General features: G+C 40.4%; 1 protein-coding gene across 5 annotated transcripts in view; it reads left to right on the forward strand.

Moving 5' to 3' along the window:
* FGD3 (FYVE, RhoGEF and PH domain containing 3) overlaps positions 1-25,546 on the forward strand; it is a 187,462-nt gene that overhangs the window by 81,411 nt on the left and 80,505 nt on the right. For 3 of the 5 annotated variants that reach the window (XM_005305430.5, XM_065551006.1, XM_065551008.1), the window contains exons 2-4: positions 14,833-15,003; positions 19,409-19,577; positions 20,635-21,232. In XM_005305430.5, coding sequence (XP_005305487.3) covers positions 14,833-15,003; positions 19,409-19,577; positions 20,635-21,232 — 938 coding nt within the window. Of the gene's footprint in view, positions 1-6,507; positions 6,640-14,832; positions 15,004-15,984; positions 16,041-19,408; positions 19,578-20,634; positions 21,233-25,546 lie in introns of those variants that run through there. The other 2 variants (XM_065551007.1, XM_065551010.1) reach the window with 2 other exon arrangements.

Raw genomic sequence — 25,546 nt, forward strand, 5'->3', positions numbered from 1 at the left:
GCAGGGGGTTTCGGCAGCGCGGCACTCCACAGGCGGGGGTTTCGGCAGCGCGGCGCTCCATGGGGGTTTAGGCAGCGCTCCGCGTGGGGGGGGGGTTCGGCGGCGCAGGGCTCCGTGGGGGGTGGGGGGGTTCGGCAGCGTGGTGGGCGTGGGTTCGGCGGTGCTCGGCGGCGCTCTGCGCGGGGGGTTCAGCAGCTAGGCGGGGGGCGGGGGCTGTTCGGCGGGGGGTTTCAGTGGCACAACACTCAGTGGGGGGGTGTTTCGGCGGGGCAGGGCGGTGCTGGGGGGGTGTTACGGCGGGCGGCGCTTTTTTTTGCTGCTTGGGGCAGCAAAAAAGTTAGAGCCGGCCCTGCTTGGGGAGAGCAGGGGAGACGTGCAAGGCGCAGAGGAAGAGCGAGAAGCAGGGGTAGGGGGGAAGAGGCAATGGGGAAGGCACATTCCATTTTTTGTTTTTTTTTTCTTCGGCGCCACTCCAGCCTCTTTTTTCTTTTTTGCACTTTTGTTTTTCTTTTCTTTTTTGCGTTTCCGTAGCGCTCCGGCTTGGGGCGGCCGGAGCCACCTTCTGATCGCGTTATATCCAAATTCACGCTATCGCGGGGCGCGTTATAGCGGGGTTTCCCTGTACCTCATCAGATGCCCTGGATTCATGACCGCAACTTCCTCTGTCAGCTGAAACTCCACCAAGGAGGCATGGCAGTATGTGGGTTTATAACTGTAAACTTATTTCAATGGGAGAATTGCTGGGTTTTGAGTTTTAGGCTAGGTCTACACTACAGCGGGGGGGGTCGACCTAAGATACGCAACTTCAGCTACGTGAATAGCGTAGCTGAAGTTGCGTATTTTTAGGTCGACTTACCTGGCTGTGAGGACGGCGGCAAGTTGACCGCTGCCGCGCTGCCGTCGACTCCACTGCCGCCTCTTGCCGCGGTGGATTTCTGAAGTCGACGGCAGAGCAATCAGGGATCGATTTTTATCGTGTCTTCGCTAGACGCGATAAGTCGAACCCCCATAGATCGATTGCTACCCGCCGATCCGGCGGGTAGTGAAGAGGTGCCCTAATTTAAAGCTATAATTTAGTCTGTCTGACCATTTGAGCCTTCAGTCTCTGCACCTCAACATCCAAAACATGAGCCCTTCCTTTCCTAGGAAGGTAATTGACTAAACTCCAGGAGAATGGGCAAAATAGCCACAGAGCACTCTTTTGTAAGTCCTTTCACGGATGAACACAGAATATATTTTCTTGACAGATAGCAGGCTTTTATTATGATGAATGAGTCCTGATTTATATTACACTGATTATGCTAACCAAGGAACATATTTCAAGTTAACAATTCCCTCGAGACTATGTGTCTGTACTGTTTTAACAACATAAGAATTGCAATACCAGACCAGTCCATTAGCTTCAAGTCACAAAATTATATACAGGTTAGAAACACACAAAGTTTATCAAAGCTATTCTGAATTGCCCCATCAGATTATATCCATCTGGATGATTTATTGCATGCTGGGCTGCTGTTCCTGGAACTCAGACGAGACTCACAAATCTGTAATTCCCAGGATTACCGCTCGTTCTTTCTTAACATGAGCATCATGTTGACCACCCTCTAGTTATTTACAAGATTAATGTGAAGGTTAGAAAGTGACTAATAGTCATACTAATGAATATGACTAGAAACACCACAAACTAAGGGACACCAAAAATGTTTCAAATACTTTGGTAACTTCATAATTTACCATTTTACTATTGCTTTATCTGTTTTTGCTAATGAGATAAGTGAGTTTCAAACAACATGCAGCCCTCAATTAATCCTTCACATTGTATAGGTGATCTACATCTGAAGCTTTTAATTACGTGTATTAGCATTAGTAAATTCTCATTTAGCAAATGTACATAGTATAAATTATCCATTGCTTAAGATTTAATGAAAATGCAGTGTTGTATCTTATGAGGCTTGCCCAATTAGCAGGATGTTTTAAAAGCTCAAAATGTTAATTTAGTTTTATTACACCAATATATTAGCCACTGCCTGTTAAATAACATCTTTAAATACTACATAAAATACAGGCTCTGAGTTCACTTCTCCTCTGCAACCAGGCTCTCCAGGGTTGCAGTGGAGGTGTGGGGTTGCAGCTACCTGACCCTGTGACCCAGAAGATGTTAGAGCAGCTGGAGCCTGTGCCCTAAGGGACCCTTGCCAGTGGAGGGCAGGCAAAGTATAATTCTGCTCTGACACCCCCCCCCCAACAGAATAACTATACCAGAGGTGGGAGGAAAAGGGGAGTAGGGAAACTGGGATAAGAGCCAACACTGCTAGCCTTACACCAATGGTGATTTCCCTTATGCAAAAGGCATTTTCCACTAACCAGCTCCAGCTGGTATCCATCCACTTTGTGCTGCCTAGGTGGCACAAAATGAACTGGAGAATCTGGCTCTCCAGATGCAGCTACATCTTCAGTGGAGATCCAGCTTTTTTGTTTTATGAACACATGCCACTACTCCACACCATGGAAGGCAGCAAACACAACTTTATCATTTTAAACTTTATCACTTTATCATAACGTATTTTTTAAAAGGGGAAAGCTATTCCGATGATAAAGTTGCATACAAAGAAAAGGTAGCACCGCTCTACTAATATGTATCTCAACTGTTTCACAAAAATGATTAAAGCAGTAAGAATGCTATACGCTTTTCATGAGTTACAACTGCTCTGTGGGTTTTCTATTAATAATTTATAACCCTTTACAGAAGATGATATATAGCATGACTTGTTTCTGTTTAATATAGATGTAAACCTAGAGTCCAATAAAGTAAGTCTTTTCCCCCTCCTCTGATAGACATGGCTGAAATACCAGTCCTGAGAGGTGTACTATTAGCATTATTTGCTATTTATACAGCACAATAGTAGTGCATGATGACACTTCAAGGGGGAAAAAAAAGGAAACAAAGAACAGGGGCTGCATGAAAACTTCCAACTTCTTGCTTCTTCCACAAAATTTATCACTAGAAACATTGTGTGTGTGTTTGGGGTCCCTTGGTTTTCAAGTGAACTTGGGAGATGTGCTATTTGTTTTTTTAGTGGCTATGGGATCATGACTTAAAAAAAAACAAAACAGGAGGATAGAGGGGATTTTTTTTTTTTTTTTTTTTTTTTTAGGATTGATAGGCAAGGGGGAGAGAGAGAATTTAAATCTCTACACAGGTGCTTTCTTTATCATGGTAAAGAAGCATGAAAGAGAAAGAGGTGATGGGGAAGAAGCAGTTGTGGATGCACTGGTTGTTGTTGAGGAGTGGGGGAAACTGGTTAGGTCAGCTGAGTATAATCTCCATGTAAACAAGGCCTGAGGAGCTCTGGATTTTGTGGTTGGAGCCCCAAAAGCCTTCACAGGAGTGCCCTGTGCCCAGCTGCCCAAGTCCGTGTTGCAAGTGCCAGAGGGTAATAAAACAGATATGTTCGAGAGCCAGACAAACCTGGTGTAGTAATTTGCACTATAACTAGTAAATGTGCTGTCAGCTGAAGACCAAAGTTACTCTTCCTCTCTCTGTAGCCTCTGACTTGATAACTAACAGTTGCAATAATGAACAAAGAACACAAAAGGGCAGCGTACACCATAACAGGCGTAGCAGTATACAGTAAGGGCCTCGTGTATAGCTTGGGGGGCACCATGGACAGTGACTTGAGTGAAGATGCCTCATCCTCCCTGTCCTTCACAGGCCACACTATCCCACACAATCACCTTGTGGCAGCAGGTACTTTTTCATTTTATATAGGTGAGTTACTTCTCTAGTCCCTGTCAGAAGGTGGGTTTACACATCAGACACAAGTGTGCCTGCTGTACTAAACACTCACTCAGAATAAACACTGGAAGGAGAGCAGCTTACATAGGGTACAGTTACTTACGATAGCACAGGCCACAGGTCCCTCCTGAGCTGCAGTAGGGACTCTGTTGGCAGACGAGAAATTTTGAAGATCACATTGCACCATCTGTGCAGCCCGAGGCTCTGGATGTTCCTCAAGATCTCGGGCAGGCGTAGTTAATAGGTGGACCACGGACCAAATTCAGACCACCAGATGCTTTTGAACAGACCGTGAAATCTTTTTATTTATTCATTATCATCATTATTATTTTTTATTATTTTCTCTGGGGTCTGGACCTTGACTCTACCTTGACCAAGATATTTGGATCTTGACAAAAAGTAATTAATTACCTCCACTCTATGGTAAGATATACAAGTCTACCAAATGTCCCAAAGGAGCTTTATATCATGTGTGCTGCTAATGTTAAGTTTGTTGCTGCCGCTAACTCATTTATCTTCCTCTCAATCATGCTGCTGCAGCCAGCCACCACCACCGCAAAAGGGGCATGTGGGCTGAGTCCATACCTGAAACATTGAGCAATCAATATTTGATTGCACTAATTTTCTGAATCTAGGTAGTGGTCATGGTGTTTTAGAACTGTGGATCCAAGAACACGGAGAGCACAGAATAGAGCCATTGTAAATTTTAGACAACGGTTAGCCTGTTAAAGTTAAGTTTTTAGACTCTAAGAAGTGTTATACTTTTGTTTCATATGTAAACATTCTGTTTCCAATATTCTTACTTGCTACTCATTTGAATCTTTGAATCTATGTTGTTCGTTAATAAACGTATTCTCATTTACGTTATAAATACAGCTCAGTGCTGTGTTGTTTTCCCCAGTTGAATCAAACAAGCGAATGTGTATATTGTGTCCTTTGGGGACAGCAAGCCTAGTTATTTCCATGAGTGTCCAGTGACAAGGGCTCAACACTGCAGGGGATGCTTTCCAATTAGACATGCCTTGTCTGGCAGAAAGCCTGTTTGTCAACTCTGCTTGGTTACATAGTTTCAAATATATTTTTAGTAGGTACGCATAACTCCTTTCATGCCATTCATACAAACATTTTGCAATGCCTATGACCAGTTTGTTACTGGCTTTCATTTGATACTTTACATGGCAAAGTTTGTGGATAAATACCATGAAAGTGGTTTGTTAGGTGCAGTGAGTTTGTCAGGCCTGATAGGAGTTGCTGTTCCAGAACAGTGAACTCTTTGCTAGCTGGCACCGAGGGGTTTTGAGTGTCACACAAAGTCAGAGAAAAGGTTGTTGTAGTAATCCAGACGCGAGATGATGAGGCCTGGATGAGAATTTTAGCTGTGTGTCTGGGTATGAAAGGCTGCATGTTAGAGATGTTATGGGATTTAGATGTAGCCTGGATGTAAGGATCTAGGATGGTCCAAGTTGAAGGTGATGCCTGAGTGACAGGATGGATGGTGGTCCTGACCATGGTGATTGAGAAAGGAGATAGTGGGAAGGATGTGGCGGGGTGGGGATGGAATAGAAGGAGCTCTGTTTTGACCATGCATAGTTGAGCTGATGGCTAGACATCCACAAGGAGATGTTAAAGAGACAGAATGAGATTTTAGTTTGGACAGGAGGAGACTGGTCTGGAGCAGAGAGAGATAGCTGAGAGTCAGCAGCATAGAGAGGGTAGTTGAATGTGTGGTTGCTGATGAGGGTTAGTAGGGATAAAGTATAGAGGGAGAAGAGGGACAGAGCTCTGTGGAACCCCCACACTGTTGAAAATAATGGTTCTCTTATGGGACGTTGGCGACCCCCACTATTCAGATCTTGTGCTGAAAATTGTCCGTTTAGTTTTACGCTTTTACCAGTTCCTAAGTTTTATGCTTTTACCAGTTCCTAATTCATGATTGACTAGACCTGCCCTGTAAATGAGGAAAACTCTCTGTGAAAATTCACTTCCTGTTTTTTTGTAGAAATTTTATCTTGCTGGAAATTTTTCTGACAAGCTGTACCACACAATGACTTAATTTACCAAATAGCCCCTTGTGAGAGACAGTATCACAGCAGCATTTATGTGTGCCCTTATTCTAGCTTTCGGGAGCTCCCTATACAGTCCCCTCACTCCATTTCCTTCTGCTGAGATCAGAAGGGATCTCCACACACAGCTGGGAATCATGTGATAGGCACATTAGCACATGGGCCATGACCCGGTGCCACTTCTGTTGTGAAGTGGTATCCCCAGGAAGTTTCAAGGTGGCCAAAATTGAGATTGTCAGTTTTGTGCCTCTGCTGCTGGTGGTCATTTTTCAGCCATGCACCATCATTATGGGAAAGCGTTTGTTCTACAGTATGGAATTGTATCTAAAGAGAAATCTGCTTTTTTGGTTTTTACAGACATAGAGATCTGTTTTTATCATCCTCTTGCTACTTTTGAAACTTGCAATAATTGCCTTACAGAAACCTCTCCTTCCTATTTAGCACATCTCAAAGGACCATTAAACTTGATCTTTGTAAAACCAAACAACCTTTTTTGCTAACTTGAGGCAACATCCACTAATGGCTATCTAGCAACATTCTTCAGAGATCAAGTTTGGTAGGTTTTATCATCTGCTGCTCAAACAACCACATTGTTTTTTTAAAAAAAATTCAGTTCCTGTGAATGTGAGGCTTTACACGTAATAAACCAGAAATGTAAATGCACTGTCATTTTAGGACCAATGCTCTGAGAGTCTGAAGCCGGAACTTGTGCTTTTTATTTTTGGATATCTTATTGTTAGAACAAATAAGAAAAATGTGGGTCTGTCAGCCAAAGCACAAGTAAGTAATACTTTTGATATAAAACTGCAAATGCAATCAATGCTGGATTCTAGCTTACTTTCTAAAGAGAATGCTATTGTTACTGAAATTGTCTTCTGTAATTGCTGCAATGCCAAAAGAGAGGATGCAGTTTTGAATATCTGTTACTAATGTAATTCAGCTTAGTAAAAAGGCACTCACATGCTGCTTGACATGCGGGTAGATTCAAAGTCTGTTGCATACCAGCACCATCTGCAGCTACGTTAAAGCAAGGTAAGAGGAGTGCTGTGGGCAAATTTTAGGGGGAATGATTTGAGCACAGGGAAACATAGAAAGTAGGACTTGATTGTTTTATTAGAGATGTTTAGGGGTCATAGGTCAGAAAGAAGAGGTGTTTTTAAATGGAGTTTTAAAACACTCCTGGAGTCAATTAGGCACCAGAAGTAGAGTGAGAAGGAGGTTCCAGATGGCCCTGGAGATCTATTGCTCACTCTGGCTGGACAAGAAAGGGGAGAGACAAAAAAATTCTGGTGAGTGAGGCGCACACGGAATGGGAGAGAACAGAAGAGAATGGGAGAGAATGTGAGATTCAGGGAATCACAAGTCCATGAAACATGTGAAGCTAGTATAGGGTTATATTGTAGAAGGTTTGGTAACGGGCAGGATGATGATATGCAGTTATAAAATTTGCAAGTAAATGAAAGGCATCAGGATTAATTTCATCAGAGTACATTGTGCTTGGTCCTTAACCCTTGTGACACTAAGATTTTCTGCCTACTGAATGCTTTTAGCTACGCACGGAGGTTTTTGTGCAATTGTATAGAGCACAGGCATTTCTCACGATACTGTGCCACATTGTGCACTTGTTTCACCCCTGCTGGCACAGGGGGTGTGAATTGTTCTCCCAAAGAGGAGTCAGTTTCAGGAGAGGAGGTTCTACCAAGGGGTAGCACCTTTACTTTGTGACTGGGTCTCTCGCAAGAGTTTTTTGCCTGTGGACATACTGAATCGGCACATCTTCCAATGTCCTGGCTATGTCCTTCCCCTTACCCAGCTCTGCCCTTCTTGGTGCTGTACTGTTCAGCTGTGGGCACCCCGTGGACTAGTGCTTGAGGGTAACACTAGCACAATTTGCTCTTCCTGGATGATTTCCTGTCTATGAGGACCTGCAGGCCTGAGTGACATGGAAGTTGTAACCAAGGGCTGAGTAAAGTTGTGTATATCTCAATGAAGGACTAATCCCTAGCTCTTGGATATATGATATTTGTTGGACAGTACCGTTACACAATGCATCAAATGGATGTTTTAGCTGAAAATGTGCAGTCAGTTACTTCTTACAACCTATTGGATGTGTATCATCGAAAAATTTGGAGGCAGATTTTCAAGACCTCAGCTTCCATTCAGGCACCTCAATAGGGACCAGTTTTTCAAAATAGCTCGACATGTTAGAGGCGGAACTCTCTAGAAAAGCTGCCTAATAATGTGCATACAGAGAGCTGCCCTATATTGTACTTCTCTAGCTCCAAACTAGCTACAAAATGTCCAGTTCAGCAGCTGCAAGTGTTGTCTGCTTACAAACAACTTTTAAAAACCCACACATGAAGAGTCTTAATATCTGTCAGCACCACAAATCAGTTTATAGGTTTCAACCAAGTATCTTATCTTATGTTTTCAGTGTTTTGTGCCCACCCCTAGATAAGTGCACAAAACATGTATCCGTCACTGTGTATCCACTTTCAGTGCACAATAGAAATCAAAAGGCAGAGTCAAGCAACCACAATAAAAGTACCTTGCTGTGTTGATATGTTGGTCTGCTGATCAGAAACAGGGAGTGTTTTCCTCTGCTTATGCTTTGATCTATTGCCTGTATTTAGGGAACAGGGCACATGCTGTATATTGTACTAAAATGAGGCCAGGAATAGAGAAGCCACAACAAGGTCCATCTTTTGATGTTAAAAGCTAGCTGTGTGTTATGTTGTTTTATTTTTTAGAAGACTAATAAGGAGTGAGAATCATGATCTCTCTCTGTCCTGGCAGACATTCACAGTGGCCTATTCCATGCGAATGGACATGCTGTTCAGTCCCATTGATTACACTGAGGTTGCACAGGGTGTAAATCAGCACAAAATTTGGACACTGGCATTTTAAGCTCAAAACACCAATCTTGCAAGTGATCTCTTCTGGCTACGCATATGATGCTGCTAACTGCGAACAGAAGAGAGAGTACTCCTTAAAAGCTTGTTAAGAACCATTTTCTCCACTTGGCATCCTTGTTTTTCTTTACTCATGGTGGACATGTCCTCTCCCATCTTCTCTCCAATCATGTGCTTAGAAGGTTCTGAATCCAGCTTTACTGCTAAGGTCATGCTGCTTGGGGAGCCCTTGAAGAGATACAATGGGGAATTGTGGAGGGGGACCACACCTTCATGCCAGGGAGCGCAACTCTACAGAGGTGCCCAGCACGCTCACGAGCAGGAAGATTTTGTGTACAGATCCACCAGCCCAATCCCTGATGGAGCAACAGGGGGTGGTTATTGGTCAATCAATAGCAGCTCTAGAATGGCTCCATTTGCCAGCCCCGTAGCATTTGGGGTAGGATTCCTTTCCTGCTGTCACCCATAGGACCTCCTTCCCCAAGCTTCTGTACTTTGGCTTTGGATAGGGACCAATAGTTGCCACTAGGAGATGCTATCTCTAACAGGTATTTGTTACACCGTTAAGTGTAGAATATTTTAGTTTGTAAAAATCTCGCAGTGGTATTAAATCTGCTAAAGCAAACTTTTAAAATGGTATACTATTTATCAGCACCTCTCATTGGACGGGTATGCTTTTTCTGTATGTCCCCTTCCCACCAGTTCAGTGTTTGCCACCCCTTTGAAACTCATATCTCTGCTGCCAATCCAGAGGCTAGCTTCATTTTCATCCATTTTACCCTACCCCAGCTTTCAGGACACACTTCGCAAACACCATCCTTCTAGTCAAAAGGATTGGATGAAAATCCTTCAGAGCAGTCAGGGCCTATTAGGAGTACATTTTCAGCCATCTTCTGATTTGTGTTTTTGGGGGGGGGGTGTTTTGTACACCCACTTTTGCATACATGACTGATGGTTCTCATAAAAAAAAAAGTTACACATCCACATTTGAACATGCAGGTCTAGGAGCCCAACTGACCAATCTGCGTGCATAGGTGGTGGCTTATGCATGCAAAACAGGTGCAAAACCCCAGTTTTGTGGTGGCACAAACAAGGGGGTCTGCAAATATGGGCATACAAAATCAGAAGCTGGGGAAAATCATTTGGCCCTAATATTCCTGGTAGTGTGCTATGGTGCGAGAGACTCCTCCTAGGTGCTCAGCGTGTCAGCCCAACAGTGTTCCCAGACCCTGGTAGCCAGGTGAATGAGAGACTGGGCTTGGGAATTTAATATGGATCAGTGACAGAACTGCCACTGGGTTACTGGTCTAGAGCCTCAGCTGGTGCTACTATGATTTACAATACCTGTCATTTTTGGCCCTTTATATTCTGTTTATCTTAATTTAATAGAAATACCTTATAGGCTTCAAGAATCTCAAACATGAAACAGCTTCTACAAAAATGTTGGTTTTATCTTAAGTTTAGCCAGCTCAGTGAGGAAACTGTCTGACATGGATATGATTCAGAGGATGAACAACGCCCTTGAGAAATTGCTCTGTTCTGTGAAAAATAGTCTTCCTGATAAAGTTCTGAAGTCTTCAGCAAAGATTAAAGTGGGTATTTTTGCAAAAGTTGTTGCAGGTTTTAGGCTTCTTTAGGAGTCTAGTTTATCCTGTATTCAGTTGAAGTTAAATAAATATTACAGAAAACCTTAAATACCAATTGTACTATGTGACTCATATGTGAAAAGTTATGGACAGCAGTGTCCTGTGTTCGCTGTGGGCTGGTCATGCAAACTTTTATGCTTATGAGTAACTTTACTCATGTGAATATGTTAGTTCCAGGGAAGTCAGTGAAACTATTCTTGTAAGTAATTTTACTCATGTGCATGGCCTATAGGAGTGAATCAGTGACTGCAAAGTTGGACGTAATAAAGCTGAGTGTCAGTTATGTGGCGTTTGTCGTTGACTTGTGTTACTAACCATGTATGTGGTAATCAGGCTTGGACAGTAGAATGCACTGACTCTTTTTGCAGATTATTTTTTAAAATTTGAATTGAATTGGTCTTTGCAAATAGAACCGGTGCTCATGCAAATTAACCTCAGAGTCTGAAAGAGAAGCGTTCAACTCCGATTTCCTTTTGGCATTGCCTGTGTATTTCACAGCTTATTCACACCATAATATTCCATAATATGCAGTTACTACAAAATACCTTCGCTTTCTACATTTTACTGACTTCCAATTAATAAGAATAGTTATGGCCAATCCATTCTGGGCTTGCTTGTGATTAGGGTGATGCCACTGCACAGAGGAGTAAGGGGAAGTCCGCTCCTCTTCTGGAGCAGTGGGATAAGGCAAGGCCTGGAGTAGGAGGAGCTTTGGCCAGGGAATTGTACTTCATGGATGTGTCTCAGAGGGGCTATCCCTTACTGGGACAACTTCCTGGGTGGTGTAGTTTACACCACCTCTTTCTCAGTTCTGTCCCTAGAAGCACAGTGTAGCACTCATAGCAGCCCATAAGTATCTTACTTTGAGAAGAATTCAGCAGATAATAATCTAGAAATTAGTAACTCTTTTTATCAAGGCATTTTATAGTGTTGGAAAAATAAGTAAGAAAGTAAAATAAATTAAAAAAAGTTGTAGTTATACTACATGTGAGAAGTAACTTTTAGGGTCACATTCACAAATGCATAGGGAATGGCTTAAATTAAAAATTAAAAAAAAGAACCCCACCACTTGTGTGGTTTCACATAAGCATATTTTTCTTGTTACATGGCCAAGAGTCTGCATTTGCTGTTTAAAGCTCTTGTGGATTTCAGGGATGAACATTGGTTGTAATTGCTTATCAATTCTTTTCTGTGCCTGCTTGCTCTTTTGACACAATGTTAATAAGTGTTTGTATGTTACGTGCAGAGAGTTGGTGAGTAATATTGTCAACAATAACATGTATATAGTGTGCGAAGCACAAGATGTCAAATTTTGTTCTAAGGCAGTGACTTTTTTTGTTTGTTCTTTTGAGCTAGGCAGCAGCTTTTAAAAGGAAGTGGTTTAAAACTTACCTAAGTGTTTGGTGCGCAGACGAAGCAGGGAACAAATCATTAGATGCTTTCGGCCAAATTCAGAGGGAATGAACAAAACTGGTAATCATCAAGTGATCCATCCGTTGTCACCCATTCCCAGCTTCTGGCAAACAGAGGCTAGGGACATTTCAGAGCATGGTTTTGCATCCCTGTCCATCCTGGCTAATAGCCATTGATGGACCTATCCTTCATGAACCCTTTTTTGAACCCCGTTATAGTCTTTGCCTTCACAACAACATCTGGCAAAGAGTTCCACAGGTTGATGGTGTGTTGTGTGAAGAAATACTTTCTTTTGCTTGTTTTAAATCTGCTGCCTATTAATTTAATTGGGTGACTCCCAGTTCTTGTGTTACGAGGAGTAAATAACTTATTTATTTTATTTACTTTACTTATTTAATTTGCTTTCTCTACACCAGTCATAATTTTATAGACCTCTATCATATCCCTTCTTAGTCATCTCTTTTCCAAGCTGAAAAGTCCCAGTCTTATTAATCTCTCCTCATATGGAAGCTGTTCCATACCACTAATCATTTTTGTTGCCCTTTTCTGTACCTTTTCCAATTCCAATATATCTTTTTTGGGGTGACCACATGTGCATGCAGCATTCAAGATGTGGGCAATACAATATTTTCTGTCTTATTTTCTGTCCCTTTCCTACTGATTCCCAACATTCTTGGTTACTGCTGCACATTGAGTGCATGTTTCCAGAGAACTATCCACAATGACTCCAAGATCTCTTTCTTGAGTGGTAAGAGCTAATTTAGACCCTATCATTTTATATGTATAGTTGGGATTATGTTTTCCAATGTGTATTACTTTGCATTTATCAACAATGAATTTCATTGCCATTTTGTTGCCCAGTCACCCAGTTATGCGAGATCCTTTTGTATCTTCAAATGATTAAAATTCAGTGTTTATAAAATTCTGAGTTTAAGCCTGAAGCAATTTTGAGTAGCTGAGCTCAAATAAATCCCCTGAAAAGTAGATTTGATAGCAAATGCACTAATGAACTTTTAAACAGCAGTACCAGGAAGGCAGTGTTGAAGAATTCAGAGATTATGCATTAGGGTGACAGAAGTGGATAGACTTGTGCTAATTCATATTTATTTGATGGCTTTGAATTGATTTTTGTCAGCAAACAGTTATAACTTTGGAATATTCCACATCAGTTTGAAAAAAGCCTTAATGCTCCTGTGTGACCGTCTACCTTTTGAGAATAGTCCCGTGAAATATTTACAATACTGTATACCTTTAACCCACTCAAACTCAATCTAGATCCACAGGTTAGTGTTCTGAGGTCGGTAACACATGTAAATCCAGTGTAACTCCACTGACTTCAGAGTCTGATCTCAGTGTAAAGTTAGCCCTGAGTAGGTTGCATTTGTGAAGCTCAGCTCATGTTCCTGAATAATTCACAAAAAAGGCTGAAGATTACTTTAATGTTTAGACAGATCCTCTTTCTCAAGTGTTTGAGATCATCTTATCATTTAAAAGGGAAGAGGCAATTTAAAATAGTCCATTTTAAAACATGAAATTAATAATAGTTTCAGGAGCTACCTCTGCTCCAGAGTCCCCTGCCAATTTTTTTGCATTTAAATTCACATTACAGTATTTCATTCAAAGAAAAATCTCTCCAGTTACCATGTTAACACCCACACAGACTGACAATAGAGAAGAAATACCCACAAATACTGTTAAATTCCCAAAACAAACTGAAAAAAGAGACTCTTTTTCTCTCTAATCTGTCATTTATACTAGTTAGAGATGTTACTTGTAACAGTGGACTTGATTCAGGAAAGCAGCCCTTGATCAGGAAGGGCACTTAAACACGTTTCATGGTTTAAATTCTGATCCCTTTGAAGTCAATGGCAAAAATTCTATTGACTTCAGTGGGGCCAGGATTTCACCCACTGGAACTTAATGCTTAATTGCTTTTCCTGAACAGCGATGGATGCTTTCCTGAATCAGGGTCAATAGTAGGCTGAAACATTTCAGAAAGTATTACTTAAGTTGACAATGACCATGTCATACTAAAGACCAAATTAAGACCTATTGTGAATAGGTGCAACTCGATTAACTTCAGTGCATATGCATCAGGTCTGAACTTGGCCCATTGTGTTTATCTGCAGCAGTTTTAATCAGAATTAGTATTAGACTGGGACAATGTACACTGATTGTCCAAAAGCACATTCTGATTGGCTGGTTGGGCCATTTTTGATGACATCACAACCACATACAGTATCAACTTTCTTTGGTACCTGTTGAGACCGCATCAGTGAAAGCCAAAACAAAAAACAAACAAACCTACCCCCAATATATTAAATTGGGTGGGTTGTTTTATTTCTCCAAACCCCTTAGGAAATGAATCAATAATAATTTTTTTAAAAGAAACAAAACATCTTAGTCATTCCCTTTGCTGGACTTGTCAATGCATCATGTCTCATCTGTCTTTCAGACTATCAGCCCTCTGGGGAAGACCGTGTTTGTACGATGTCTTGAATTTATAGGCATTTAACAAATAATAAACAGCAATATTATGTCATTTAAATTGTTAATCTAATTCTTGCAAAGGATTGAGGCATGTTTATCATCTGTCTGGTGTATCACAGGCATTTGTGATTCATCCATTCTTGAATCTAGATGCTGATTTACCAAGTAGAATGCAGTGCCTGTGCACTTGTATCTCTACTTAGAGGAAGCCTATCGAAAAGGATTTTATATATACATACTCCCATAATCATTCACTGTTAGATCTATTTAGCTTTTTAGTGAAGAAATTACTAGTTGTTTGGAGAAATGAATACCGAGGTTCATGACCTCTTTCAACCATCCAGTTTAAAGTGATTGTCAAAAAAGTGGATGTTTCTGAAGTGATAACTTCAAAGTTAATGACTTTTCTTTCCTTCAAATAACTGATACAAGCTAAGCTACCAGAGCCAGGACAAGCTGCTTTTCAAGGGGAAAAAAAGAGGAAATAAACATTGACCCATTTCTTTTTCCAGGTTGCCCTTGTGCTCCTTTTCAAATCAAATGTCATATTGACTCAAATCCGACATTGGAAGCATGTGGCGAGTTGCAGCACATCGGCCCTGTACAATGTATCCATCAAACTGGAAGGAAGCCCAAAACCAAATCTCCATTGGCCAAAACACATCTTCTGCAGAAACCCCAAGGCAAGTGGTTTTGTTCCTCCAATATTCATACAATTTTCTATTGTGCTTCAGGCATAATGTTTTAAAAAAGATAGTTTTAATTTGAAAATTAGAGCTGTTGTCTCATTGGATACAGGGAAAGTACAATTAGCATGACTTCGTTTTCATTTTTCCAGTGTTAAAAATTCAGTTGAAAAAGCTTTGGGGGAAAAAATGGACTCACGAATGACATAGATTAATTAACTTTTCAAAAATGTGACCTTATACATTTTCAGTGTGCATATCACATGTAACAGTAAAGATTAGGATTTACTTAAAAATACTGTTTAAATTCTTTATTCATTTTTATTATAAGAACAGCTTAGCACTCAAATCTAGAACTCCTTTGTGTTGTATTGAAAACAGCTGCACTACACCTAGCACAAAGAAATGCCTGAAAAATTACGAATATATTTTTTAAAAAGGAAACAGTAACCAAACCAATGTGTACAGCCAAGCATACCATTATTAGATGTAATAACTGTGTAACCCCATCAATTCAAGAATAATCACAGTGAGCGCCTCCACCTTACTTCCAGACACAGGATGATACAAGTCACAACGAGCCAGCTCCTCGGCTGGTGTAAATGTGTGTAGTTCTGTCGAAGCCAGTGTAGCTACGCTGATTGACACCAGCTGAGGAGTGGGCCCCAGAAGTGCAGAGTTTGAGCATTTAAAATCCCCAGGCTGTTTTTTCCCTATATGCATCGAAATGCTAATTGCTTGAGGAGACTAAGGCCCAGTCCCTTGTATGGGGAGAAATTATTTCCACATGTTGCAGTCTGTACAGTGAAGTGTTAGTCTCTTTGTAGTACCAATTATTGTTTTTCTTACTAGCTCTTTAGAAATTGCTTAGAACACTGTGCGTACTAGAGGTTTGTCTTCTCAACTAAGATACATGCTTCATTTATCTGAAAGTAATTTGAAAGGCCTTTTTTTTTTTTTTTGACAAGTACAGGTGAGAATATCCCAAAGGTCTTGATTTAAACAAAGCTCATAAAAAGCAGTCGCATAAGTAGGTAGGTATCATCATTACGTGACAACAGGAAACAACCATTTTGGTCACTATCAAAAATATTTAAATATACTGTACAAAATGAGACTCCTATGTTATCGTCCTGAATGCCTGTAGAAAAAGCAACTTTCTGCCTTGCCTTTAACAATTGGTATCCATAAAGAAAAACTGTTGACACTTCTGAAACTGAAAGGACAGTCTTAAAGTGTAATATTGGTATACTAGTCAATACTTCCCTCCCTGTAGGTGATATGTTGTGTGTGTGTGTGTGTGTGTGTGTATATATATATATATACACACACACTTAGTTTTCATCTAGAGTTCTTTCTCTTTCAGATTTCATTATTGAACAGTCCATTAACATTATTAATAATGCTTATAAGGTATTATGATCAATAGGAATAGCTAAAACTAGATCATCAGCCTGTGTATATCAGTGAAACTGCTCTGGAATTAGTGGAACTGTACCTATTTATAATAGCTGATCTAGCCCATTATCTCTATCTTCATCAGCTTGCTCCATTTGATTCAGATCATGTTTAAAAGTGCCCCAAATTGCATTAACATTGGTCAGCCTCATCTCCATTTGTCAAATATCAACATTCCTGAAATGATATATCCAAGCCTTCCCTCTCTCCCCCATATAGAGCAAGGAATTTAGACTAAAAGGAGTAACTCTCTTTCTGTCTTGCTGAGATTCAGTTTAACACCCTGAGTAATAAAAAGTTATTAAGATAAAATGGACACACATAAAGGAAGACATAAGTTTGAATAGTTTCTCTTGCTAGTACTCCCTACACTCCTGTTGCAAACCAATTTGACACTATTTCCCAAAAGTGGATGAAATATATTCAAATAGGAAAAATAAGAATGTAAGCGAAGATTTTCAAAAGTAGCTGTTGCCAAGTAGCCACCTTCTGCAAATCAATCTCCATTTCCTGACAGTCCCACCACTCCTGATAGTCACCCAGTGGGAATCTCAGGAGAGGTTCAATTTTAACTTCATAATTCCTACAATACTTTAAAAATATTACTACACCTAATTCTGGTTATCCTTTAGCTTAAGTTGTAGAAGTCTGGTTTTCTAGCCCTATTGCCACGTGTGTGCATTAGCTGACAAACATACTGTGTGCATGCAGCCATGGAGTCATTACTCTTTGGAGTAATGATCTGTGACTTGCATCTGCTTCCCCTCCTGGACTCAGATCTACTCTTCTTCTGTAAGAACCAAATGAAGCCTCTAGATCATTCCAAATTTCCATTGCTGGTTTGATTTTCCTGGGAAAAGGTCTGCACGTTCTTTTGCACACGTGTGTATCCACATTTCCTCACTGTATAAAATGTTCTGTTTGAAGGTTACTTATCCAAGCCTACAGTGATAGATCTTCAGCTAAGTCTGAGGAGATTTAAATGTGCAACCACCAATATCATTAGTGGAAATTGGATTGCTAAATCAATCCAAGTTCAGAATTGGCTGAACTGAAGATGTAGTTTCACACTCCTCTGTTCTCTCTCCCACAAAGTAAGAGGAGGCCTTGTGACCCCCCAGATAATAACCTTTTGACCTCCAGTTTGAGAACCCCTGGATTAATGCATGTAGCAATTTACAAACATTTTATAGAAACTAAACACATTCTTACAAGTCTAACACCTATCTTGAACAATATTAATATATAGGCAAGCTGGTCTGGCTTCCAGCTATGAATCTGTCAGTGGTGAGCTGATGCCAACACCCTTGGCCAGAGCTGGCACCTGGTCTGCCAGCGTCACAGCCACCCTTTCACATGCAAGAACGTTTCCTTTATATTACATCACCCCACTCCTCCTGTGCACTTATGGTTTTCTAGAAAAAAACCCAATAGCAACCCTCTTATTTTTGATAGGGAATTCAAGGTGGCCTTGGACACTAGGCCAATCCAGGAGTTTAATCCTACTGCTCTAAATGTACAGTAAAGACCAAATCCTTCACAAGATGTACTTTGTGTTTAACTAGTATAGCTCAAACAAGCTGTGCAGTTTAAATGGTTATAAATCCTCCTGCATGTTGTACTCAAACACATTAAATCATCCTTAGTCATCAACTTCAGTGGAGCTGTGACAACTGACAGCAGCTAAAGATCTGCTCCAAGAAGAAAGGACATTTAGGCTCATTCAGCTCTAGCATCTGAAACTCTCATCCAGAGCTGTGCCTGAGTAAAGACCTCAGGAATTGGCACTCTACGTTTGTTACCATATAATTTAAAAAAAGAAAACAAAGCCCTAAAATCACTCATTCAGAACTGTTGATAATTAAAGAGATTTTACAACATTAAGCGCATTATGCAAACATGTTCCATATGGACCATTGTAACATAACTGCTCTGGCTAACATGAAAAACTTAAATTCAGCTGCTGTTCTTGAAAAGTTATTTAGGAAAATACTTGTGTATTGAACTTTTAGTATATTTCCTATTAGACAATTTAGAGCTGAGTGAATATTTGGCAGCACTGCTCAAAGAAATGCACACTTCTGGATTAATTTCACTGTCAGTTTTTCTTAGCTTCTAGTTTAAAGTCCACTTATGTGAAGTTGCTTTCACTGCATAAAATAGTAAAAGCATGTGAAACTGTTGCCATGGGTTACTGCTTACGTATTTATAAAACCATTTACTCTGCAAAAAAATGAAGAACTGACTGCATATGTTTTGCTAAATTATATTAATTAGAAGGGACTGCAAAGGACTAATTAAGAGGCTAAGGTACAATGTTGACTTTCTTTTTCAACAGATTGGAGACATGTTTAAAGTAAGCACTTATACGGTATCTTGTTCAATGCGGTACCAAAAGAGGAAGGAAATTTGTGAAGAATATACCACAGAGAAGCTGGGGGAGGGAGAAGGAAATACAGTTTTTTACATTTTCTTGCAGTGCTTCCAGTAGAATGAATGAGCTGTCCAAATCCATATTTTTCTTACGGTATCTAGTTAAGTGTATTAGAGCAATAAGAATTCTAAGTTTTGAAAGGTTACCATACGGGAAATTGAGCACTATGGTGGAGATGAAGAGAGTGCTTGCACAACTAAGTCTTGGTGTGTGCGTTGTGCATCCTGTTTGGCAACAAGGAAGCGGTGATGTTCTGTCAGCTACTCAGTGCTTTGACAGATCTGACAAAACTGTAGAAATGCAAAAGAGTAGCTAGTCTATTTTTTTAGAACATATCAAAGTGTTTTTGTGTGAAAAATATCTTGTGACGGCAGTGGTTCTGATGTAATTAATAAACAGCAGTAAAACAATGGGTGCTTCTCGCTCTTTCTTCAGAGTGAGGATCTGTTGTCTTTGTTGTTATAAAGAAGCCAGAACTTTATCCTCTCTTTTTCCTCTTAATTTTATTAGTACCTCCTAAACCTGTCCATCTCAAACCTGGGCAGGAAAGAATTCCTCCAGCACCTTCTCGGCCTTTACCAGCTGATCCCAAGTCATCAAGAAGCTTAGTGCCTGAAGAGGAAGAAACACAAACATCATCAGGAGTTAACATCCTCATTGAAAAGTTTGAAAGTATTAGGTAAATATTTATATTTGTCTATTTCTACCTGTGTCATTTTTTGCATTCGGTTTGAAACTTCGTCTCAATGGGAGGAAAAAAATCAAGAAATATTTATTATAACTATTGTGTACAAATTCATATAGAGCAATTTGTCTAATCATAAACCCTAAACTTAACAGAGTACATATGGGGACTTTATACAAAAAGCAACGTTGTCAAAAAAAGTATTGGTCTATATCATGCCATCAATCTCCAAATGGGAGTCTCCACTGAAATCAGTGAAGAGTTGTGCCTAAAAACAACCCAATGACTGCTTTTAATAGGCAAAGTTTGGGTCGGAATTGTTTTGCTATTACAAGATCTTGATTATTGTAGTTACAATGAATGAGACTTCCGATTTTATTGATTTAAAAACTTTATAACATCCCATAAATGTCAGGCAAACTGTTTACAGTTCATGGGGAAGGAAAACAGATCACAGCATATTATAGATCAGGCTAATGTACAAGCTAGTTTCTACAGAAACTGCATTTGTTGAATTTGGTCAGTTTTACTGTAAAATTGGCTGATCTTGCAAACCCTATTCAGAGGAAATTCCCATTAAAGGCCAAGCCTGCAGGATAGGATGTGGAGTTAAAAAAAAAAAAAAAGTTTTTTCCACTAGTTATGATATTTAAACTGGTCACATGAATTTTGAAAGTCATGCTTTGATATAGGAAAATACTACATTGCTGTCCCTTTAAAATTTCATCTGTCTTGTAAGGAGATCCCCTGCCCTGAAGGGATAATCCATTGAAGAGCAATGAGTTCCTGTCTTTAAGGAAGGGGAAAAGACACTTCCTCCTTGCAGGACAGGAGGAATTTTTAAAGGGATAGCAAGTGACATGGCTTTGTGTGCAACTTTTGAATGAGTATTTGTTTGTCATTCTGACTGGAATTTTCAAAGGTTCTTAAGGGAGTTAGGGCCCTGCTGCCATTGCAACTAAATGGAAACTGGGCTCCTAACTCCCTTAAACACCTTGGAAAATCCCAGCCGCCAATTCAAATGACCAAGGTGCTTCCTCTTCATTTGTAGGCAACCTGCCCACGTTCTTCAAAGAAACCAATTAAATTTAACTTTTAAGATGGAACCTGGATTGGACTCTTCCAAACAGCCAAGCCCAAGTGACTGTGAAGTGGTAGCTTCCTGTGGCAGTTCTACAAATAAAAAAAGTGAGCCAGATGAAAATGAGCCAGACGTCCTGTGCAGTGCAGAACTGTCTAATCCAGACATAATGAAAATTAAAGAGCTAAGCATCGGGGAAAACAAAAGCTATGAGGACTGTACTGGTGTGAATGTGAGCAAAGAGCCCTCTGGAGAGCTGGAGAGTAAGGACTCAACCTCAGAGCTAAATGGTAATGGTAAAATTCCCAACAGAGACAGTGGAATTGACAGTCCTTCTTGTAGTGTGGCGGGAGAGACTTTTCCAAACGAAGAAGGCACAGACCAGAAGAAGTCCACTGCCTCTGGGAATCCAACAGAGATGGAAACTGACAGCAAGGGTAGCAAGTCTTCACCTGTAGAGCAGAAGAGAGACTCAACCCAGGATGAAGACAGTGACCTAGATGAGGGAAGTAGCGAGGAACAAGAGACAGCAGAAGTGCCAAAGTTAGAAGAGTTAGATGTAAACAAGGTAAGATACTTATTTGTTCATCGCTTTCAAACCTTAAATCCTGATTCTGCAACTGGCCTTGTGCTGGGGAGACACCGTTGCATCCATATTCATGGAATTTAAAGCCAGAAGGACCATTATGATCATGTAGTCTGTTGCTGTGTATACCACAGGTTATACACACAGTTAGAATATCTCTTTTAGAAAGACCTCCAGTCTTGATTATCACTTGACTTCAAGTGATGGAGAATCCACCACATCTGTTGGTAAGTTGTTCCAATTGCACCAAAGCTAAAAAAGTGCACCTTAGTTCTGGTTTGAATTTGTCTAGCTTCAGCTGTTGGATCCCTGGGTGCAGGAGTCTACCCTGTGTTGAGCTCCTGGCAGGATCGGGGCCTCACATATTCATATTTGAAATCATAGCCTTATGGAAGTACTTGCATGTCATTTGAAGCCTTTGTTGTATTTCTTATAAAGGCGCTTATGCCTTTTTCTCTTTTATATATTGTGGGTGGAAAAGTTTCTTATTAAGCCTGAGGTCTCTGTAAATTACATTGTTTCAAGTCAGTAATACATTTGAATACAGTGTGCAAAGGGTCCAGTCCTAGAGCAGTATTACGTAACTTATGACAAGCAAGGAGCAATACTGGTTCACTGTTCAAGCAGTTCTTTGCACCTAGAAGACAACATCCTGGAATACAGAGTACTGTAGCTCACAGCTGCAACAATATACACAGCAGTCTGTAATTTTATATTAAAGGAATGTGTAATTAACTGTATTTACTAGAGCTGTCAAGCGATGAAAAATTTAATTGTGATTAATTGCGCAATTAAAAAAATTAACGGCAATTAATCACGCTGTTAAACAATAATAGAATACCATTTATACAAATATTTGTGGATGTTTTCCACATTTTCAAATATATTGATTTCAATGACAACATAGAATACAAAGTGTACAGTGCTTACTTTATATTTATTTTGTATTATAAATATTTGCACTGTAAAAATAAAAGAAATTGTATTTTTCAATTCACTTAATACAAGTACTTTAGTGCAGGCTGTTTATTATGAAAGTTGAACTTACAAATGTAGAATTATGTACAAAAAGTAACTGCATTCAAAAATAAAACAGTGTAAAACTTTAGAGCCTACAAGTCCACTCAGACTTACTTCTTCTTCAGCCAATCGCTCAGACCAATAGTCCCCAACCTTTTCCGTGGGGCGAGCTCCAGACGACTAGCCGCCGAGGACCGTGGCCGTCAGACAAGCAGCCGCCGAAATGCCGCCGTGACGTGGCAATGTCAAGAGGCGTCGCCGCCGAAATGCCGCCAAAATTCGTGAAGTGGCAACGTCAAGAGGCGTGGCCGCTGAAATGCTGCCGTGAAGCAGCGTCATCAAGAGGCGGTGACGCTGAAATGCCGCCGAAATTCGGCGGCTTTTCGGCTGTAGCACTTCTTGGCGGCATTTCAGCGGCTGCTTGTCTGGCGGTCAGTAGGCGGGCCCACATGGATGCCCCGGCGGGCACCGTGGCACCCACAGGCAACGCATTGGGGACCCCTGGCTCAGACAAACAAGTTTGTTTACATTTGCAGGAGATAGTGCTGCCTGCTTCTTGTTTACAATGTCACCTGAAAGTGAGAAGAGGCATTCACATGGCAGTGTTGTAGCCGGCATTGCAAGATATTTAGGTGCCAGATGTGCAAAAGATTCATATGTCCCTTCATGCTTCAAACATCATTCCAGAGGACATGCGTCCATGCTGCTGATGGGTTTTGCTTAATAACGATCCAAAGCAGTGCAGACAGATGCATATTCATTTTCATCATCTGAGTCAGATGCCACCAGCAGAAGGTTGATTTTCTTTTTTGGTGGTTCGGGTTCTGTAGTTTCTGCATTGGAGTGTTGTTCTTTTAAGAGTTCTGAGAACATACTCCAAACTCCGTCCCTCTCAGATTTTGGAAGGCACTTCAGATTCTTAAACCTTGGGTCGAGTGCTGTAACTATCTTTAGATTGGTACCTTCTTTGTGTTTTGTCAAAACTGCAGTAAATGTGTTCTTAAAACAAACAACATTCTGGGTCATCAACCGAGACTGCTATAACATGAAATATATGGCAGAATGCGGGTAGAACACAGAGCAGGAGACATACAATTCTCCCCCAAGGAGTTCAGTCACAAGGTTAATTAACGCATTATTTTTTTAACAAGCATCATCAGCATGGAAGCATGTCTTCTGGATTGGGGGCAAAAGCATGAAGGGGCATAGAAATGTTTAGCATATCCAGCACGTAAATACCTTGCAATTCTGGCTACAAAACTGCCATGTGAATGTCTGTTCTCACTTCCAGGTGACATTGTAAATAAGAAGCGGGCAGCATTATCTCCTGTAAATGTAAACAAACTTGTTTCTTTTAGTGATTGACTGAACAAGAAATTGGACTGAGTGGACTTGTAGGCTCTCAAGTTTTACATTGTTTTGTTTTTGAGTGCAGTTATGTAACAAAAAAAATCTACATTTGTAAGTTGTGCTTTCACGATAAAAAGATTGCACTACAGTACTTGTATGAGGTGAATTGAAAAATACTATTTCTTTGGTTTATCACTTTTACAGTGCAAATATTTGTAATAAAAATAATATCAAGTGAGCACTGTACACTTCGTATTCTGTGTTGTAATTAAAATCAATATATTTGAAAATGTAGAAAAACATCCAAAATATTTAATACATTTCAATTGGTATTCTATTGTTTAACAGTGCAATTAAAACTGAGATTAATCGTGGTTAATTTTTTTAATCGCAATTAATTTCTTTTAGTTAATCGTGTGAGTTAACTGTGATTAATTGGCAGCCCTAGTATTTATCAAACGTTGTAGTAGAATTGGTTGGAAATTTTTCCAGCAAAAGATAAAATGCTGTTGCGCCTGTTTCCTTGACCAACTTACACCATCGTATATTAGCAAGTCTGGCTCATTGTGTAGACTTTATTATAAAATCATTGTTATATAGCAAGAATATAAGGCCTGATTCTCCTCCAAAGTACCCTAATGTAAATTGGGAGCAATTTACTTGAAGACAAAGCTGTAATACCAGTGTGAGTGAGAGGAGAATCAGATCCCTGGATCCAGGAACATTTACAGGCCTCCACTTCCAAAGGCAAATGTAGCAACCCAAGTGAATCTTGTGGTGATGGGCTCAGAACTTGTTAATAATATTTGTAAATCCACATGCATCAAACACAGTGTTCTAGTTATTAGTTCAGTGTTACTAGTATGAGTCATGTCAGAAGGAAGGACAAAAACATTGATTTTGGTGTCACTGAGACCATTAACTTCAGAGAAACTTCAGACATTAAGGCAAAACTTGAAAGTTTATTCTGGCAAATGCTGCTTCTCAAAGTGAAGGTTGTTTACATTTTCCAAGCAGCGTGATGAATGAATACACAGTCCATTCTAATGTCAAACAAAACTTTCCCGCGTAATTGTAATAGTTTATATTTATGCAGCTAGAATTTTTCATATGGGGGATCCCAAAGTGCATTATAGGCTTAACCAACTGACACTAAAATGTAATTGTCTAAAAGATGGCTTCACCAACTATATAAGTCCACCAACCCTGAGCTGGAGACCAGCAACCATTCAAAATTATACGCAGCACAGCAGTGCTCCAATTTCAGAATAAATACTGAGAGAAAAGAATCACTGTCTGGCAGATAGCGGAACCCTGAGCAATAACTAATGTGGGTTTGATAAACTACAGCTACTTGGAAAAACCTGATTGCTCTTTTGACAGAACTACACCAGTGGTCAATGAGGGTAACACAGCAGAGGAGATATACAGTATTTGGATTTGCCTCCCTGTGCATTTTCTGTAGTTCCCAAAAACTGCAGAGACCATGAGAACCATGAACCTGACATAGATTTTATACCATCTGCACTGGACAATGAAGACTTTATAAAGTCTATATCAGGTCCAGGGCTACTGTGGACCTGCTATGGTCTGATGTAGGTGCTGTGGACTTAAACATTTGCAGGAAGGTAAAAATGGAGTCGTGCAGGAATCAGGGTATGGGGGCTTGAGAAGCTGAATCAGGGGGCTATCTGGGCACCCAGGAAGGCTGCAGGATCTGCTTAAGGCCAAAGGAAATCTGCAGAGGACTCTGAGTGAGGGCTAGAGGGAAAGCCCTTTGAAACGGAGTGGTGCAGGATTCATCAGAAACTACTGGGAGAGGATTCAGAGAAAGGGACATAGTGAAGTTCTTCAGGTGTGTGGGTCCCCTGACCTATAGAAGTGAGCTCCCCTTTCCTCTCTGGCTCCCCCAGGTCTCGATTTCTT

The sequence above is a fragment of the Chrysemys picta genome, chromosome 7 (assembly GCF_011386835.1).
Source record: "Chrysemys picta bellii isolate R12L10 chromosome 7, ASM1138683v2, whole genome shotgun sequence".
Lineage (NCBI taxonomy): Eukaryota > Metazoa > Chordata > Testudines > Emydidae > Chrysemys > Chrysemys picta.